Here is a 21,406-nt window from a genome sequence, read left to right as displayed (position 1 = left end):
AATGATCGCCGCATGCGTGGTTCCCATCGTGAAGCATGGAGGTGGTGTGATGGTGCTATGCTGGTGACACTGTCCGTGATTCATTTAGAATTCAAGGCACACTTGCCACCACAGCATTCTGCAGTGATATGCCATCACATCTGGTTTGCATTTATTGGGAGTGTCATTTGTTTTTCAACAAAACAGTAACCAAAAACACACCTCCAGGCTGTGTAAGGGCTATTTGACCAAGAGTGATGGAGTGCGACATCAGATGACCTGATCTCCACAATCACCCAACCTCAACCCAAATTGAGGTGATTTGGGGTGAGTTGGATCGCAGAGTGAAGGAAAAGCAGCCAGCAAGTGCTCAGCATATGTGGGAACTCCTTCAAGACCGTTAGAAACGCATTCCAGGTGAAACTGGTTGAGAGAAAGCTTTGTACACTCTTGGCAGTCAATTGAAAGGGTGGCTACTTGGAAGAATCTAAAATATATTTAGATTTGTTTAACACTGTCTTGGTTATTTCTAGGGATGCACGATATAGTCGGTGAACATATCGGAATCGTCCGATATTAGCTAACAATGCCAACATCGACCCGATGTCTAGTTTAACGCAGATGTACAAAACCGATGTCAAAGCTTACATGCATACCTATATAACACAGATAAGAACATCTTTGTGTATAACGTAGGTACATAACGTAACGACACCATGTAAAATGTTGCGCTACACAGCGTTCCTAACCTAGCCCACAATGTCTGCGGTGTGGATTGAGCAGTCAAGTCGAGCAGTCATTTGAAAGTAAGAACATTTCAGCGAGACAACCCAAAGGCAAAATCCATCATCTCCAAGATAATGGAATTCATTGCCCTTGACAATCAACTGTTCTCTGCCGTGGGTGATGTTGGCTTTCGCCGACTGGTCTAGTACACTTTTTTTTTTTGCGGTACTATTTTTCCGATGTTGCCCTACCGGAGTTACACAGTAATAGCGTCCTTGCTATTAGCTTCACGACTGACATTTGGACCAGCGATATCAGACCCATGAGCATGCTGAGTCTGACAGCACAGTGGGTCGTCGTGGATTTCATACTGAGGAAAGTCGTATTGCATACTCATGAATATGCTGGTTGTCATACCACCGCTGCCATTTCCATGGCATTTGAGAACATGTTTTAAACATGAACACACTGGCTAGGTCCATTCAAACAACTGACTGGAGAAATAAGCTCATCAACTGTGTCTGCAGCAGACGTGATACCCTCTGTCATGGCATTGAAACGCCTGTTCAACAAAACTGACAGGGATGTAAACAAAATGTGCACAACATTTGAGATAAGCTTTATGTGCGTATGGAACATTTCTGGGATCTTTTTTTTCCAGCTCATGAAACATGGGACCAACACTTTACATGTTGCGTTTATATTTTTATTCAGTGTAGACTTTGTATTCTAATTCCTAATTCTAATGCCGCCGATTCTGTCACGACAGTGGAGTTGCGCATGCCCATTCTGACTTCGCCAATACTAAGATAACCAGTTAGCTAGCAGCTAGAGTGTAGGATAGATGGCCCCTTTTCCAGACGATGTGGATGTTTTTACTGGCCCACATTGGCGAATTAAACAGTTGCCCTTGACAACAGTTTGCCCTGGCAACAAAACTGCCCACACAGGCTAGGTGTCGCCACCATGCTCGATGCTATGTACAAGGACCGCTACTTCGATGCAGACAACAGGGTTTACGTGAAATGTTACATACACAGCTGGACAAGATGGAAACGGACAGTGACAGTGCGCACCAAGAAAGAGGCCACGGACAGACAGAGCTGAAACTTCACTGGTTGACATTGACATGTATGATGAAATCCTGGTTGAATGAAACGACTGAACAAATAAACAACGAAACAGCACAACAAGTAAGTGAAATAAATAGGTTTTGATTATGTTTTACTGGTAATGGGGACATGAATAAATGCCAACCAAATAACCTTTTGGTCAGTGTGGTGTGTGTAATCTTTATTTAACTAGGCAAGTCAGTTAAGAACAAATTCTTACTTACAATGGGCGGCCAAACCCGGATGACGCTGGGCCAATTGTGTGCCGCCCTATGGGACTCCCAATCACGGCCAGATGTGATACAGCCTGCATTCTAACCAAGGGACTGTAGTCTTATTTATCCGTTATTTTACCAGGTAAGTTGACTGAGAACACGTTCTCATTTGCAGCAACGACCTGGGGAATAGTTACAGGGGAGAGGAGGGGGATGAATGAGCCAATTGTAAACTCTGGATTATTAGGTGACCGTGATGGTTTGATGGCCAGATTGGGAATTTAGCCAGGACACCGGGGTTAACACCCCTACTCTTACGATAAATGCCATGGGATATTTAATGACCGCAGAGAGTTAGGACACCCGTTTAACGTCCCATCCGAAAGACGGTACCCCACACAGGGCAGTGTCCCCAATCACTGCCCTGGGGCATATGGATATTTTTTAGACCAGAGGAAAGAGTGCCTCCTACTGGCCCTCCAACACCACTTCCAGCAGCATCAGGTCTCCCATCCAGGAACTGACCAGGACCAACCCTGCTTAGCTTCAGAAGCAAGCCAGCGGTGGTATGCTGCTGGCACTGTGCCTTAGACCGCTGAGTCCATGTGTGTGTTAACTATTAAACTGTACTAGAATGCTTCAAATGCCGCTAAAATTTGAGATAATAATAATAGTTTTTTAGGCTTTGAAAATATCAGATATCGGTATCTGTCAAAAATGTAATATCGGTGCTTCCCAAGTTATTTCATAGTTTAATGTCTTCACTATTGTTCTACAATGTAGAAAGTAGTAAACAAAGAAAAACCATTGGAGTAGGTGTCCAAACTTTTGGCTGGTACTGTAGGTAAATTAACAGGGTATCGGTTACTGAAAAAGTCTATCACACACAATGTTTGAGTTTGGAAAGAGGCTTATCTTAACACACCTCCCGAGTGGCGCAGTAGACTAAGGCACTGCATTGCTAGAGGCGTCACTACAGACCCTGGTTCGTTCCCAGGCTGTGTCACAACCAGCCGCGATCGGGAGTCCCAGAGGGCGGTGCACATTTAGCCCAGCGTCGTCTGGGCTAGAGAAGGCTGTCATTGTAAACAATCATTTATTTTTTAACTGACTTTCAATAAAAGGTTACATGTAAAAAATCTTGGACTGTAGGCTAAATTGAGAGTAACAGTGGATACTTGGGGAGAAGTACTTCTCCTTTAGTCAAATGGAGCCGATGGGATAAGGCTTTTTGATGGCAGAGTTCAAATAAATTACATTTAGATTTGAGTCATTTAGCAAACAATCTTTTCCAGTGAAGCTTACCGTTAGTGCATTCATCTTAAGACAGCTAGGTGGGACAACCACATCTCAGTCATAATAAGTACATTTTTCCTCAATAAAGTAGCTATCAGCAAAGTCAGTGCTAGTAGGAAAAAAATATACGACAGTTTAAGTTCACGAAAGGCAAGGGTGTTAATTTGAGATGTTTTTTTTATTTTTATTTTTTTTAAATGGGGGGTGATTTCACTTGTGCAGTTTTACCTCTACTGTTAACTCAACTGCTGAGGCCGTCTTCTGACAGCTACAAAAGTATTTAGCTGATCATTCAATTTAACCAAGATTAACATTCACTCTATACTCAACGTTATTGGGGGGGGGCATGCCCTTGACGTCAAATAGTGAGAAGTATCCGGCTGTGTGCAACCAGTAGGCTTTTGTGGGCCTGGTGTATCGCGTGAGTCAGTGGCTTTATTCCAGGGCGTCACTGTGCTGTGCCAGTCGGCGCACTAACGCTGGTCCAGGGTGTTGCGTTAACCACCCTTGCTTGAACAGCTCTCTAGCACAAACTCTCTCTTGCACAAGCTAGCTAGCACAAACTCTCTCTAGCACACGCTAGCTAGCACAAACTCTCTCTAGCACACGCTAGCTAGCACAAACTCTCTCTAGCACACGCTAGCTAGCACAAACTCTCTCTAGCACACGCTAGCTAGCACAAACTCTCTCTTGCACACGCTAGCTAGCACAAACTCTCATAGCATCTGTGGCGTAAGAAGGCTTCTGCTGCAGCCAGACCCTATTGCAAATAGTTGAAATCCAGATGAGTACATTCTGTTATACAGCGCGTTCAAGCCGTAACTCCATACGGAGCCCACCCCCCCCCCACCTTCAGTCTCATAAGACCGAGACGTATCAAGATGCTATGTTTGAGTTGCATCACTACCCTTCTCATACAGCCTTGATACATTTAACATTCCAAACCTTTGAGTCCAATAACTTAACTTTAGCCCTCCTTCCCCATCCCAGACCTATCCAGTCAGTGATGACCCTCCTCCCCCCCAGACCTATTCCAGTCAGTGATGACCCTCCTTCCCCCTCCCAGACCTATCCAGTCAGTGATGACGACCCCCCCCTCCCCCCAGACCTATCCAGTCAGTGATGACCCCCTTCCCCCTCCCAGACCTATCCAGTCAGTGATGACCCTCCTTCCCCCTCCCAGACCTATCCAGTCAGTGATGACCCTCCTTCCCCCTCCCAGACCTATCCAGTCAGTGATGACCCTCCTTCCCCCTCCCAGACCTATCCAGTCAGTGATGACCCTCCTTCCCTCTCCCAGACCTATCCAGTCAGTGATGACCCTCCTTCCCTCTCCCAGACCTATCCAGTCAGTGATGACCCTCCTTCCCCCTCCCAGACCTATCCAGTCAGTGATGACCCTCCTTCCCCCTCCCAGACCTATCCAGTCAGTGATGACCCTCCTTCCCCCTCCCAGACCTATCCAGTCAGTGATGACCCTCCTTCCCCCTCCCAGACCTATCCAGTCAGTGATGACCTCCCCCCAGACCTATTCAGTCAGTAATGACCCTCCTTCCCCCTCCCAGACCTCTTCAGTCAGAAATAACTTACTTGGAGGCCAGGTCACCCACAGTGGGCAAGTTGACCTCTGAGTCGCTGTGCGCCCCTTCATCCTCCTCGTCCCCCACCATCCTGAGGAAGAGAGAACGAGAGAAGGAGAGAACAGTGTGTCACAACGGTGACCTTCTATGCAGCGGCCTTGGAGATTGGGTTACGTGCCAGTTTAGATGGCCCACCCCACCTACGCTTTATGCAGACTAGGCAGAAACTCATCCACACGCACGTACACACACTGAACCTGCACTGCAAGAATTGAGGTGCCCTGTGAGAGCAGGCCAATCTGCTATCGAAATTGTATCTAATCCGGGGTGAGCATATTCTCTACAAAAATGATCAAATTATAGTCTCCTTTCTACGTCACATTAGTCTGGGATCTAGGGACTGTTCACACACATTATAAAAGCAGGATGATGCCAAACTTACCAGAGCAGAGTTTCTTCTCAGACCAAGTCAATCACAAATCTCTGTTCTCAACAAATGTGTATATTTGACTCGAGAAAAGTAGTTTGTCTTTTGGTTTTCCCCGGGCCAAGAATATGTTGTGAAAAGTCCAACTGTCATTTTCACATGTAATAGGCCTAACTAATTGAATAAATTAATACCATTATGAGGTATTCGTAAACAAAAAAAGTTGAAAACTGGTAATACTGGATAACATTGTCTATGGGAAGCCATTTTGAGAGTCGCTGGGTAACTATGTACTAACCTGTTCATGAGAATGAATTGCATCGTGCTTTACACATTGAATGGGGCAACTCACCTGTTGTAGGGCGTGCTGGGCTCGTCGATCTTCATCAACCCATAGTCCTTGTCTGCCGGGTGGTACGTGGCCAGGATGTTCATCTCGTCCCATTTCTGTGACTTCTTCCTGAAAAGAATGAGTCCAGAGATGAGCTCAGGGTAGTACTAAAAACCAACCAGATATTACCCTAGAGACCTGGCAGATTTAATCTAGGACTACACAGTGACCCAGTTTTCACTCCCGTAGTGTATTTCGGGAACAAAAACAAGGCAGCAATTTAAAAAAAAAAGGGTCTTATGTACAATTAAATGATTCATTGTTGGGAAAATGACAGTGGCCCTGTACAGAGGTTGGTCACTTCACCTTCAGCATGATGCTGAGGCTGATCAAGCGAGTGAGTGTGAGTGGGTGGGTTGAAATGCTTCACAAATGTACTTTCCCCAGGTACAAATTGTAGGCTCTCTCTGGGCTTCTGGCTAGAGTTTGCGCCTTCAATAACACCGCTGTCTGGACTTGGAGACAGTGCCAAATACAGCCGTTAAACTGTCTCTGCTGGTGCGCCCCCCTCCCTTTGTCAAAGTAGCCAGCCTCCCGGACGTGTTTATGGAGGCAGAGGCCTGCCATCATGGTAGAGAGGGGCGGCGGGGGGGGGGGGGGGGGGGGGGGGGGGGTTGATAAATCTGCTCCCTGCTGCAGTAATCCTGCAGAGCCATCGCTAGCTGCTCACACACACACACACACACACACACACACACGGGTGCTCAATAAGTCAGGCACACAGCAGGCAGTTTGACTGTCGATGGCACTGGGCTAAACCAATGGGAGACGTGCCCTGTACAGCTGTGTCTCACACTAAAATGGCACATCATGGGATGAGACACATATCAATACTGCTCAGTCAGGCTTGCTGAGGTAGGCCGGCTCTTAGCCACTGTTTCACAACATATATAACCCATGGGATACATGTAAGAAACCAATGTAAGCTAGTGAAGACAAAACATAAAATGACATCATTACATTAAACTGTCAGACATCCAGTGAGCTCCAAAAGTATGTCAGTGAGACATGTTGTTTTGGCTCTGTACTTCAGAAATTATATAATGACTGAGGTTAAAGGGCAGGTGGTCAGCTTTAACGTGAAGGTATTTTCATCCGTATCAGGGGAACAGTTTAGAAATTACAGCACTTTCTGTACATAGTCCCCCCCATGGTAGGGGACAAATACACTTACACTCAGCAACAACAACAAAAAAAGTCCCGTTTTCAGGACACTGCCTTTCAAAGATAATTTGTAAAAATCCAAGTAACTTTACAGATCTTCATTGTAAAGTTTCCGATGTTTCCGATGCTTGCTTACTGAACCATAAACAATTAATGAACATGCACCTGTGGAACGGTCGTTAAGACACTAACAGCTTACAGACGGTAGGCAATTAAGGTCACAGTTCTGAAAACTCAGGACACTAAAGAGGCCTTTCTACTTATTCTGAAAAACACCAAAAGAAAGATGCCCAGAGTCCCTGCTCATCTGTGTGAATGTACCTTAGGCATGCTGCAAGGAGGCATAAGGACTGCAGATGTGGCCAGGGTCCCTGCTCATCTGCGTGAACGTGCCTTAGGCATGCTGCAAGGAGGTATGAGGACTGCAGATGTGGCCAGGGCAATAAATTGCAATGTCCGTAATGTGAGACGCCTAAAGACAGAGCTACAGGGAGACAGGACGGACAGCTGATCATCCTCGCAGTGGCAGACCACGTGTAACAACATCCGAACATCACACCTGCGGGACAGGTACAGGATGGCAACAACAACTGCCCGAGTTACACCAGGAACGCACAATCCCTCCATCAGTGCTCAGACTGTCCGCAATAGGCTGAGAGAGGCTGGACTGAGGGCTTGTAGGCCTGTTGTCTGGTGAGGACCAGCCTTACATCACCGTCAACAACGTCGCCTATGGGCACAAACCCACCGTCGCTGGACCAGACAGGACTGGCAAAAAGTCACTGACGAGTCGTGGTTTTGTCTCACCAGGGGTGATGGTCGGATTCGCGTTCATCGTTGAAGGAATGAGCGTTACACCGAGGCCTGTACTCTGGAGCAGGATCGATTTGGAGGGGAGGGTTCGTCATGTCTGGGGCGGTGAGTCACAGCATCATCTGACTGAGCTTGTTGCCATAGCAGGCAATCTCCTCCCTCATGTGGTACCCTTCCTGCAGGCTCATCCTGACATGACCCTCCAGCATGACAAAGCCACCAGCCATACTGCTTGTTCTGTGAGCGATTTCCTGCAAGACAGGAATGTCAGTGTTCTGCCATGGCCAGCGAAGAGCACAGATCTCAATCACATTGAGCACGTCTGGGACCTGTTTTATCGGAGGGTGAGGGCTAGGGCCATTACCCCCAGACATTTCCTGGAACTTGCAGGTGCCTTGGTGGAAGAGTGGGGTAACATCTCACAGCAAGAACTGGCAAATCTGGTGCAGTCCATGAGGAGATGCACTGCAGTACTTAATGAAGCTGGTGGCCACACCAGGCTGTTACTTTTGATTTTGACCCCCCCCTTTGTTCAGGGACATATTATTCCATTTCTGTTAGTCACATGTCTGTGGAACTTGTTCAGTTTATGTCTCAGTTGTTGAATCTTATGTTCATACAAATATTTACACGTTACATTTGCTGAAAATAAAACAGTGAGAGGACGTTTCTTTTTTTTGCTGGGTTCATATGCGTCTTAAAGTAGTCACAAGTTTAGTATTTGGTCCTATATTCATAGCAAGCAACGATTACATCAAGCTTGTGACTCTACAAACTTGTTGAATGCATTTGCAGTTTGTTTCAGATGATTTTGTGCCCAATGCAATGGTCAAGAATGTATTGTAAATAAGAATAGCATGTTTCTAAACACGTCAACATGAATGTTGAAGCTACCATAATTCTGGATTATCCTGAATGAAAAATAACAATAATAATAATGATGAATGATAAATTCAGAGGCATAATTATCATAACCAAAGAACAAAAAAAAACACTTCCCTGTTACTGTTATGGTGAGAGGTTAGCATGTCTTGGGGGTATGACATTTGTGCGTGTGTATTTCTCATTCATCATTCAGGATTATACGTAATCATGGTACACTTCCACATTAATGTAGAAGTGTTTAGAAACATATTCTATTCTTATTTACAATATAAGTGACTCTAAAATGACAAAATACATTACTTACAATGAATTTTTATTGGGCACAAAATCATCTGAAACACAACCAAAGACAATCAGCAACTGCATCCAACAAGTTTGGAGAGTCACAAGCTTGATGTAATCATTGCGTGCTATGAATATGAGATGAAATGCTAAGCTTGAGAACACAAGTGAATGGCCCAATACTTTTAGTCGCCTAAAATGGTCTATGTACAAAAAGTGCAGTAATTTCTAAACGGTTTACCCCATATGGATGAAAATATCCTCAAATTAACGCTGACAGTCTGCACTTTAACCTCATAGTCATGGTATTATTTCAAATCCAAGTGTTGGGAGTACAGAGTCAAAAACAAAAATCTGTCACTGTCCAAACAGGTTTGGAGCTCACTGTATATGTGGAAATGACTAGTTTGCATTTACTTTTAAAATTTCACCAACCCTACTTTGATGGGTCTACATTCACCAGACTTTGAACCCTACCTTTATGGACAATTTCTAAATCATTTAAAACACTAGCCAAACCAGTGTGACTACATCTGGGAGTTTTGTCTGTATGTGAGGAGTGTTGACAAGCCAGTAGAGGAGAGGAGCCAGTTTCACTGCTCTAAAATGTCTGTATGTCAGTCTGTGTATTTCTGCGTCTGTCTTTATCCTTCTGTATGTGTGAGGGGGTTGGTTATACAACACATCCCAGACACTGCCAGCCAGCCTGGCCTGATTTACAGTACACAGCACCCGTGCAAATCCACTCAAGACCTGACGCAGCCAGTCAGATTTTCTCTTCTAAAAAAAATAAAAATACATAATGGAATGACGACACCCACCTCTTCAAGTAAAAAAAAACACAAAAAAACATCTTATGACTTCTGTTATTCTTATTTGTATTTATTATTATTTTTCAACTGATTTGTTGGTTAAGGGCTCGTAAGTATGCATTTCACTGTAAAGTCTACATCTGTTGTATTCGGCACATGATGTGACTAATAAACTTTGATTTGAGAACGGACGCTATTTGACTCTCCCATTCAGTGTGTGTGCAGTGAGCATCTCTTGGAGAGGCCAACAGCTGGGTACATCCCTCTAAAAGTGGGAGGTGACTACACTATCAGATAGCATATGCTAAGACAAGCAGTGTGTTAAAAGAGCTCTCTGGTCTATGCTTTCCAGCCGTGGTCTTCGTGTGGCTCAGTTGGTAGAGCATGGTGCTTTCAAAAACGCCAGCGTTGTGGGTTCGATTCCCACGGGGGACCAGTAGAAAAATGTATGTGCTCTACTGTAAGTTGCTCTGGATAAGAGCGTCTGTTAAATGACTAAAATGTTAAGATGTGTTGTTTGTAAAAACCAGGGCACACTAAAGTCAACATAGGGAGTAGTAGGTGAGGAAAGAATAGAAATCCACTCGGGGTGGCAGGGTAGCCTAGTGGTTAGAGGGTTGGTCTAGTAACCGGAAGGTTGCAAGTTCAAACCCCCGAGCTGACAAGGTACAATCTGTCGTTCTGCCCCTGAACAGGCACTGTTCCTAGGCCGTCATTGAAAATAAGAATTTGTTCTTAACTGACTTGCCTAGTTAAATAAAGGTAAATAATAAATAAATCTGTTTAAAAATACATGTATTTTTGTTGTTGTTGCTTGAACCCAGTGAAGCCCATTGTCAAGGGACTGCAGTGCCCATTTGATCTACTATACTGGAGCGGTAAGTAGGCTACTATGCAGGTTGCTCCCACTGTATCAAAAGTCATGATAGTCGATGAATGTCCCTCAACCCACTCATGAAATGGTCAGATTGGGCATCTAAGACAATGGAGGAGAGATAGAGTTTCATGGAACCATGCCTGTGACTCAGTTAAAAGTCATTGACTATCATGAATAATGAATGACTGAGCTTGGGGTCCATGCGTCAATGTTGACTGATTAGTGAGTGCAATGAAATGGCCTACATTGAAATTGAGAAGATACTTGACTATTGTTTACGGGGCACCAATAGTCATGCCCCATGACACTTTCTAGAACTAAATGGCAGGAAGTTGTGATTGTTTGGACTCTGGACAGGTGCAGAGTGGACAACTTCTTTGTGACAGCAATACAGATATTTGGAAAGCTGGCTCAGGATATCCCCTTGATGCTGTAAACAAGAGATGGCAACACAGCCTAGCGGTTAAGAGCATTGGGCCAATGATAGAAAGGTCGCTGGTTCGAATCCCCAAGCCGGCAAGGTGAAGAAGAAAAAAAGAAAATCTGCCCTAGATGCCCTTAACCCACAACTGCTCCCCGGGCTCCAATGACGTGGATTAAGGCAGTCGTCATCGTCCCTCACCTCTCTGATTCAGAGGGGTTGGTTTAAATTCACTTGGACAACTGACTAGGTACCACTTACCCTTTCCACCCTTACCAGGGTTCCATCCAACCATTTCACATGAATTAAGTACATGTTGGCTTTTTTATTTTATGTTACTACAGGCCTGATGGAAAAAGCCAATTTAAAAATCAGTACATTTTCCATATATGCTAGTCAAGGTAGGATCTTTTTGAGTTGGTCAAATGAATCATGTGAGAAAAGGCAGTGGAAACCGCAAATATTGATATAACAAGCAGCAAACTTCCATGATATGTTGTGTGGTCCCTCCCATTACAACTCAGCAAAGAATGACGTTTGTTAGGCACACCCTTTAAGTGGCAACAAGTCAATTTGATGGAAACCGATCTCAGGTGGAAAAAATGTGCATATTGTTTTTATGCAGGTTTTAGAATATCTGCCACCAATTGGAGGAAAACCTAGCAACAGATAGGAACACGTTTTCCTAAACAATACATGACTTAAAGAATGAGAAACTGGCAGTCTCTATGGGGGTGCCACAGGGTTCAATTCTCGGGCAGACTCTTTTCTCTGTATACATCAATTATGTCACTCTTGCTGCTGGTGATTCTCTGATCCACCTCTATGCAGACGACACCTTTCTGTATACTTCTGGCCCTTCTTTGGACACTGTGCTAACAAACCTGTATGGCATGAGCTTCAATGCCATACAACACTCCTTCCATGGCCTCCAACTGCTCTTAAATGCAAGTAAAACTAAACGCATACTTTTCAACCGATCGCTGCCCGGACCCACCTGCCAGACTAGCATCACTACTCTGGACAGCTCTGACTTAGAATATGTGGACAACTACAAATATCTGGGTGTCTGGTTAGACTGTAAACTCTCCTTCCAGACTCACATTAACCATCTCCAATCCAAAATGTAACCTCAAAAATCGGCTTCCTATTTCCCAAAAAAGCCTCCTTCACTCATGCTGCCCAACTGACTATCCTACCGATCCTTGACTTCGGCGATGTCATTTACAAAATAGCCTCCAACACTCTACTCAGCAAATTGGATTTAGTCTATCACAGTGCCATACGTTTTGTCACCAAAGCCCCATATACTACCCACCACTGCAACCTGTATGCTCTCGTTGGCTGGCCCTCGCTTCATATTCGTCGCCAAATCCACTGGCTCCAGGTCATCTATAAGTCTCTGCTAGGTAAAGCCCCGCCTTATTTCAGCCTACTGGTCACCATAGCAGCACCCACCCGTAGAACTCGCTCCAGCAGTTCTCTCTCACTGGTCACCTCCAAAGCCAATTCTTCCTTTGGCCGCGTTTCCTTCCAGTTCTCTGCTGCCAATGACTGGAACGAACTGCAAAAATCACTGAAGCTGGAGACTCATATCTCCCTCACTAGCTTTAAGCACCAGTGGTCAGAGCAGCTCACAGATCACTGCACATAACCCATCTGTAAATAACCCATCCAACTACCTCATCCCCCATACTGTTATTTATTTTGCTACATTGCACCCCAGTATCTCTACTTGCAAACTCATCTTCTGCACATTTATCACTCCAGTGTTTAACTGTTATATTGTAATTATTTTGCCACTATGGCCTATTTATTGCCTATAGACTTTTTCTATTGTGTTATTGACTGCATGTTTGTTTATTCCATGTTTAACTCTGTGTTGCTTGTCGCACTGCTTTGCTCTATCTTGGCCAGGTCGCAGGTGTAAATGAGAACTTGTTCTCAACTAGCCTACCTGGAGATTTTTTTTGTTTGTTTGTAAATCTAGAAAAGCATGGGAAAACTCCACTGCTGTGGCAATGAGCCTAACATAGATACAATTCCAATAGCTTTGGATCATTCATTTGTCTGCCAGCACAGCAAACTGAATGAAGTAAGCTAACCTTGAGATGGTATAGCCAAATAGTGTTGGTGTAGTAGGATAAAGTACTTAATATGTGGCTTGTTTCGCCATAACAATAGCATGCAGTGTTATAATTTCACTGGCACATACAGTACAAGTCAAAAGTTTGGACACAACTACTCATTAAAGTTTGTTTTTTTTAAACTATTTTCAACATTGTAGAATAATACTGAAGACATCAAAACACATATGGTATCATGTAGTAAGCAAAAAAAGTGCTAAATAAATATATTTTATATTTGAGATTTTTCAAAGTAACCACCCTTTGCCTTGATATTCTCTCAACCAGTTGTCATCCAGAATTAGATTTATTTTCCAAGCTATGGCACACAATATTTTACATGAAGCAGGTTTTTAAAAGGACCAAAAAGTTGCCTGCTTTGTGGTTTTATTTTTGTCATGGAAAAAACGTTGTGACAATGTTGTCGTCCCGACCCTACTGCTCATCCATCAAATTTAAATCTGATTTCGACTGAAAGTAGTACCCTAATACGGACAGATGGCTTAAGCAAAACATTTGGGAAAGAGCCTAAAAATTGTTGTGATGAAAAAATAAGCCATGTGTGTGGCTTTGGTTTGTGAGGACTGTTAGAGACAGGATATAAACAACACCCTATGAGTTCTGGTGCTGAAGGGGTGTGTGCATGCAGCGGTCTGCGTGTGTTCTTGTTTGTTTGCTACAGACATAGCTTGAACTGAAGGAGTAGGCTACAGCGCAGCCAGCCGTGCTGGTCTCATCCCACTCCATTTGAAGAAAGAGAATCGTTCAGGAAACCTTTTTACCCATTTCCTACAGAGAAAATATTTTGGTATCAACACAGAACTGGCTTGACTTGACGGCTGGGAATGGAATTCACTGATAAGTAGGCCATACAAGGACGGCAGTCTCACATGGACGGGAAGTTATGAGTCTCATAGTAGGTTATATGAAGGATAGCCACCTAACACTATAAATGGACTACATAAATCACATGCATGAATTATTGAAACTCGAACAACCTCCATCTCTATCCACCTGTGCATCTAAACATGGACCACCAGCTCTTTGTTAAAAAGACAAGCTGGAATTGAGAAACAACACTCATGTTGCAATTAGCCGAGGTGTATTTCCTAGAGGTATCATTTGAGCAACTGAACAGCTCAAAAGGACTAGCTCACTGACAGTTTAATGTGCAAAGTGAATTAGATCAATGCCTGACTTCAGGCATAAACTCACCACAGTTCTGACAACCCCAGAGGGCAATGGTGTAAATATAACGTGACAGCTTGGGATGTGGAAGTCAGTGCCTTGACAGCAGACACTCTCTGATGGCACTCTGGGCACTAAGAGTGGAGTGTACAGTAAGCTACCATCCAGCTTCCACATTTACCCACAGTCTTAGAAACTAAACTGTATCGGACAGTCTGTGCCCACCACACAATGATAAGTGAATATCATTTACAGGTCTGAATCCTTCAGCTACTGCTGTACATCATGTGTGTGATGGAGAGTAGGAATGGGTAACTTGCTGGCTAACATACCTGATGCCAACATAACGTTTCTTAAATCTTAACTAAATTACTAAAATCGTCTGTTACTAAAAACATATATGTAGAAAAAAAAATTACTTCAAAATTGTTTGTTTGCGCTGGTAAAAATGTCTGTGGCTAGACTATAATTTGGCTAGCTAGCCAGTCAACCCATTTCATCGCCCACCTTTAAAAACAACGAACATCAGTGAGTTGGCTGATGACAAAGCCAAATTTACTCGTGATTACAGGTGTGAAACCGGATAAAATATTAACTAGCCACCTTATCAACTGACATCGACAAGTAGACATGTGGGACGTTGCTAACGTTAGCTAGGTAACGTAGCTAGCCAATGTTACCTTCTCGGGCAAACTAGCTAGCAAATTGGCTAGCCAACAGTAACCGGTAAGTTAACAGTCCTAGTGAGAAGAATGTGAGTGAATTGGAAAGCAAGCATGACAACTGACTTGCTAACGTTATCTAGTTAGTTCATGTAATGTACTACCTGGCACATTGTTGACGAGTTTACGTTAGCTAGCAAGTCCATAAAGTTTTCAGCCAGGGCAGCACACAACGCAGAGCAAGCTAAGCTAACGCTACCAAGACTGTCGGTGTCAACAAGAAACTAAGATAGCTGACTGTCTACTCACTGTTGGTCATCTTCCAGAAGTCCAGGATCGCCTTGTTCTGGAGTCTCTACTGGCACTTCTTCGGCTGGGCCCACTTTGATGCCCGACCCGCTGTTCTTGTTCTTCAGAATACCTTTTATTGGCCGGGGAGCTGCCATTTCCACAAGCGCTAGGTCACTCACTGGAGAGTGGTTGTCAATTATCAGAACTAGTTGGTACGCGGATGCACCTTAATTTTGTGCCCTTTGCTTTTATGATTCAAAAAGACAAAATCCCGATTAGGTTACAACTGTTCCTGCACTCCAAACTCTCGGTTGTCTCATTAACACGCTTAACTTCACCGCTGAAAGTATTTGGCATGCCCCCCGACGCCGCACGCTGTTGTGTCTGTTGCGACCACTGAAGTACAGGAGGCAAAAACGCAGCAGTCGCCGACAGTCGTCACGACTTACCACAGACACAAAGTCATAAACCCCGCCCGTTACAATTCCTCCTCTTAAAATCTGATTTTAATCTAACCCTAATCTCTTAACCCTAAATATAGCATCACTGCCAACTTTATGTCTAACCTTACATTAGGACCAAAAAGCTTTAGTTTTCATGATTTTTGACGATATAAACCATTTTTATTTTATGGCTGTGGTAACTAGTGACAACCGTCGCCGACACCCTCTTATTTTTTTATCATCGCGAGAATATAGAGTTGCTATAACAACGCATTCTTCCCAGTGCCCTGCAAAGGTAGCCATACTTATTGTGGCACTGGGTTATAATTCAGGGGTAGGCAACTCCAGTCCTCGAGGTCCTGATTGGTGTCACACTTTGTCTCCATCCCTAGAAAACACAGCTGATTAATCAAATTGCATTTTAAAATGAAGATCATAATTAGTTGATTATTGGAGTCAGGTGTGTTTGCTAGGGCTGGGCAAAACTGTGACAACAATCAGGCCCTTGAGGACTGGAATTATATATATATAAAATGGTTAAGGAGAAATTGACTACTTCTCTTCTAGTCCTTTTAAGAAACATTGGTGTCTTGAAAATGCCTAATGGCTCATAATAATGGCTGGAATGACGCAAATGCAATGGTATCAAACACATTTAAACCATGTGTTTGATACCATTCCACCTTTTCCGCTCTATCCATTTCTATGAGCCCGTCCTCTCCAATTAAGGTGCCACAAACCTCTGTGATTTGTTTTCACAGACATACAGAGCATTTGGAAAGTTTTCTTTGGTAATACTTTTTCCATATTTTGTTACGTTACAGCCTTTTTATAAAATTGATGAAATAAACATTTTTCCTTATCAATCTACATACAATACCCCATAACGACAAAGCGAAAACAGGTTTTATGACATTTTGCAAAAGTATTTAAAAAGAACAGAAATACCTTATTTACATAAGTATTCAGACCCTTTGCCATGAGACTCGAAATTGAGTTTAGGTGTATCCTGTTTCCATTGATCATCCTTGAGATGTTTCTACAACTTGATTGGAGTCCACCTGTGGTAAATTCAATTGATTGGACATGATTTGGAAAGGCACACACCTATCTATATAAGGTCCCACAGTTGACAGTGCGTATCAGAGCAAAAACCAAGCCATCAGGTCTAAGGAATTGTCCGTAGAGCACTGAGACAGGATTCTGTCGAAGTACAGATCTGTGGATGGGTACCGAAAAATGTCTACAGCATTGAATGTCCCCAAGAACACAGTGGCCTCCATTCTTAATGACAGAGCTCCAGAGTTCTTCTGTGGAGATGGGAGAACATTCCAGAAGGACAACCATGTCTGCCCCACTCCACCAATCAGGCCTTTATGGTTGAGTGGCCGGATGGAAGCCACTCCCCAGTAAAAGGCACAACAAGCCGCTTGGAGTTTGCCAAGAGGTCACTAAAGGACTCTGATCATAAGGAACAATATTCTCTGGTCTGATGAAAACAAGCTTGAACTCTTTGGCATGAATGCCAAGCGTCACGTTTGGAGGAAACCTGGCACCATTCTTATAGTGACGCATGGTTGTGGCAGCATCGTGCTGTGGGGATTTTTTTCAGGGACTGGGAGGCGAGTCAGCATCGACTGGGAGGCGAGTCAGCATCGACTCGACCTCCCATGTCATGCCTGACCATTCAAAATGTACTTGTGGTGGTCTATCAGGGAAAATGTATGGGATACAAAAGTATCCCATACATTGAAGTATATTTTAAGTTGTCAAATACCCCAAATGTACATAAGTATCACTGCCAGATCACAACAGGCTGAACAGAAACTGGAGCTAAATTATGGTTAGGGACAAATCAACCTTACGACCACAAGGTGTCATCGTATACTCATATCAAAATGATTTCATATTTTTGTAATATATATATTTTTGTTATATATATATATATATATTATTATTTATTTTTTTTTAAATTTCTTCTTCTTTTTACAAAACATAAGACAGCATACAAACAACAACGACATCACACCTGCTCACACCCCCATCTCCATCATACTCCTCTGTAAACTCGTCTTCTCTGTATACCTGTCGCAAGAACCACTTAGTTCTCACTCCCCCCTATTTGAGATATCTACTGCAGCCCTCATCCTCCACATACAACACCCGTTCGGTCGGTCACATTCTGTTTAAGGCCCCAAAAGCACACACATCTCTGGGTCGCTCCTCTTTTCAGTTCGCTGCATCTAACGACTGGAATGAGTTGCAACAATCACTCAAACTGGACAGTTTAATCTCCATCTCTTCATTCAAAGACCCAATCCTGGACACGCATACTGACAGTTGTGCATTCCTTGCATGAAGTATTGTTGTCTCTACGTGCTTGTCCTTTGTGCTGTTGTCTATGCCCAATAATGTTTGTACCATGTTTTATGCTGCTACCATGTTGTGTCGCTACCAGGTTATGTTGTGTTGCTACCATAATGTGTTGTCGTGTGTTGCTTCCTTGCTATGTTGTTGTCTTAGGTCTCTCTTGTCGTGTGTGTGTTTTCCTATATTTATATTTTATTCATTTATTTTTAACCCAGCCTCAGTCCCCGCAGGAGGCCGTTTGCCTTTTGGTAAGCCGTCATAAGAATTTCTTCTTAGAAGCTATTGGTCCTCTGTGGCTAAATAATAGGGCTTCTCATGACGCTTTAAAATATTCTGAATGATTTAATTTATTTCTGAAACAGACAGCAGTAATTCCATAACTTTAGAAAATTCCTCCAGAACCCTTCACGCAGCTATGATTATATAAGGAAACAAATTATGAAGTTCAACTCTGGAGAGATGAGGGGGCAGGATAATTGATGAAGAGGCAACTCGAATGAACTTTGATCGCTTTTATTCAAATTGTTTCATAGCAAAAATTAAAATATTTTTTCATGGCACGAGAGGTACCGGATCCGGCCAAATAGGTTCCGGAAAAAACTGTCCAGAACAGAAAGGAAAGAAAGGCCTCTACCTGCTGAGTATAAAGATTATTAAACTAGATTCAGTGGGCTTGTCATTCACAGTACTGATGAAAAATCAAGTACAGTTGATCTAAATGTGGAGATACGAGGACATCTAGTGGTCACCAGATTTAAAAAAAAATTCATGCAAGCTATCTTTGCACTAGCATGCGATGCCATATATTTGACGCAGGTATTTATTTTTCAACATGTATTGTCATTGACTGGAACAAAATATAATTGTATGAGCTATGCCTCTGTGTCCCGGCGTTGTTGTACCCCTCTACTATCTGGCTTGGTGGGGCGATCTCGTTCTGCATGCCTGCTTCACTGAGATACAATGTGTCGTCATGCATTTGTGCATGCACGCTGTTAACGGTCATACCCGTCTTGCTAGCTAATTTAGCTAGCTCATCAACCAGTATTTTATTCGCTTTTTCTGCACGATAGCACTTATTAAAGCCTTGAAACTCATGGGGACCTCACTGTTACCACGGGTCATCGAGCTAGCCCTTATTTGGCAGCAGGGTTGCATCGGTTTCCACTGGATTTGACAGCTTGTTAGGCTGGCTAGCTAGGTAGCTAATTCGCTAACGCGAACTGTTTATCACGTAGCAGCCTATGCTGACTAGCATCGCTAGCAACTAGCTAACATGGATAAAGTTTAGTCGTGGGTCCACAAAATCAAACAAATGGTACTGAACTGATGACAAAATCATGTTTCGAAATTGTAGCTATTTATGTTGTTGTTGCTTAATGACATTGCGAATATCATAATTTTTGTCATTTAACTACCGGTATGTATTTAATCCGGTTTCGGCATGAGAAAAGTATTAATCGCAAATTCCAGCACTAACGGATACCGGGAAATAGAAATAAGAGAACCGGTCACGAATGCGGAGCCACGCCCTAAAATAACACGTTTAGGCGTTTGTGACACATTCATGCGTTCCAATTTTGTCATAATTGTCTGTAGGTTCTAAATTGCTTATGAGCTTGGCTTCCCTTCAGAAAGTAGCTGATTCTTGTACTCTACAGCTGTATTTTCCTACAGTTACTAATAATACTAGCAACAAAACAGATTTCATTCCTTAAAATGATTTTGCCAGATGGAAGAAAATAATAAGGTAGGCCTAAACTGTAATAAGATATACCTTAAAGACTGCTTGTGTTTAATCCTGAATCCAGTTGCCCCTCTTGTACTGGGATAAAACAATAGGGAACCCATGAACCTTATGGAGGAGTACATGTGTTTTGCAGACACACCTGGGTTCTAGACTGGCTGAGGTAAACATTTTAGGAAAGCCTGGGTTTTTAAATCCCGGTGAAAGCAGATATGTCAAAGTTTGTCAATGTCATGTTGCCCTTCCATTTAGATGAAACTAGCGAAAAGGATAATTTTGCTTCTCTTAATCCACATTTTCTAGCAAAAAAACATGTTCATGCTTTAGGGCTTGTGGGCTGCATATATATTGGTAAAATATAAAGTGTGTGTGTGTGGGGGGGAGGGGAGAGGAGGGGTGTAGTGGATATAATGGGGTATAGGCCTAACTGTTGTTTTGAGGGTGAAATTTCAACCACAGGATGATGTCATCATTGTAAACTAAATTCAGCATAGCCAAACCTTGTATAAAATAGGTTGAAATTGTACCTTTGAAACCATGTCAGATTTTCAACATTATATACACTTTCAGAAAAAAACAATAGGCAGCACCTCAGCCCGGGATCGAACCCCATCCAGGGTTTTAATTACACCCAGCCCTGCTTAGCTTTAATATGTCACTGACTACTACCAATATGCTATTGTGAGAATTATTATTGAGAGATCTCATAATAACAAAATATATTCAGTGTTAATATCGAAGTCATTCTAAGGGGTAGGTTTGACAAAGCAAATGAGTGAGTGAGTCGTTAACATGAAGACAGTGGTTAGATTCTGCCATTGGGACTGCTCTGATGTTTCCATTCTCTCCTGGTTATGACCATAGAGCCTTGTCCCAGTCTCTAGACCTGCCTGTCTGTGTGGTGGATGACCACCTGACCTCTGAAGCTGTCAATGAGATGGTAAGTTGACCTTGTCATTTCATATTACAACATTCATCCAATAAAATGTTATAGTGATGCTATCATTGGCAATGTTGACGTACCACAACCATCTCTGTTGTGTTGCAGTTGTTTAATTGGCCCAACGTTGCCAATGCTCCTCCACTCTAACAGTTAATAATTATTTCAGTATGATATTTGTTGTATATTAAGTTTGATTATTTGCAATATAATTACATTTCTACCAGGAGCAGAGCAATTGTACCAGGAGCAGAGCAACCTCAGTGATGGAAACCACAGAAGAGGGGAAGCTCAACAATGTGGAACATCTGACACTTATGGACTTCCTTCAAAACCTAACTGAGAAGTATGTTCTGTTTTCTTTGGTACTATCACACCTTCAAGGAAATAGGATCAAATTAGAAACTGATCAATCGGAAAAAAATGTTCAGTGCTAGAAAAGTTGTCACATTGCAATTTTGCCAAAACAACTGACACAAAGCAAGTATAACTTCACGATCAGGCAAATAATTAAATAAAAACTATTCTTCCACGCATCCTGATATGACAACATTTATAACAATATTGTTTTCAGGCAATGGAGGGGGATTCGTGAGGGCATGTTTGACCCGGTAAGATCATGTTACTGACAATTTAATCAGATTACCATGAAAACTCTG

The 21,406-nt window shown here is 43.0% G+C and overlaps 1 protein-coding gene across 1 annotated transcript in view; it reads right to left on the bottom strand.

Moving 5' to 3' along the window:
- Positions 1-15,930, bottom strand: part of LOC139418213 (protein phosphatase 1, regulatory (inhibitor) subunit 2) — a 33,019-nt gene extending 17,089 nt beyond the window's left edge. The window contains exons 1-3 of the mRNA XM_071167532.1: positions 15,266-15,930; positions 5,688-5,795; positions 4,919-4,999 (exon numbers count right to left, since the gene is read on the bottom strand). Of these exons, the coding sequence (XP_071023633.1) occupies positions 4,919-4,999; positions 5,688-5,795; positions 15,266-15,402 (326 nt within the window). The 5' untranslated portion in view covers positions 15,403-15,930. The remainder of the gene's footprint in view (positions 1-4,918; positions 5,000-5,687; positions 5,796-15,265) is intronic.
- Positions 15,931-21,406: the final 5,476 nt, after the last annotated feature.

The sequence above is a fragment of the Oncorhynchus clarkii genome, chromosome 1 (genome assembly GCF_045791955.1).
Source record: "Oncorhynchus clarkii lewisi isolate Uvic-CL-2024 chromosome 1, UVic_Ocla_1.0, whole genome shotgun sequence".
NCBI classification, from domain to species: domain Eukaryota; kingdom Metazoa; phylum Chordata; class Actinopteri; order Salmoniformes; family Salmonidae; genus Oncorhynchus; species Oncorhynchus clarkii.
The sequence above is the reverse complement of the archived record's forward strand: the minus strand, read 5'-3'. Positions and strand labels throughout refer to the sequence as shown.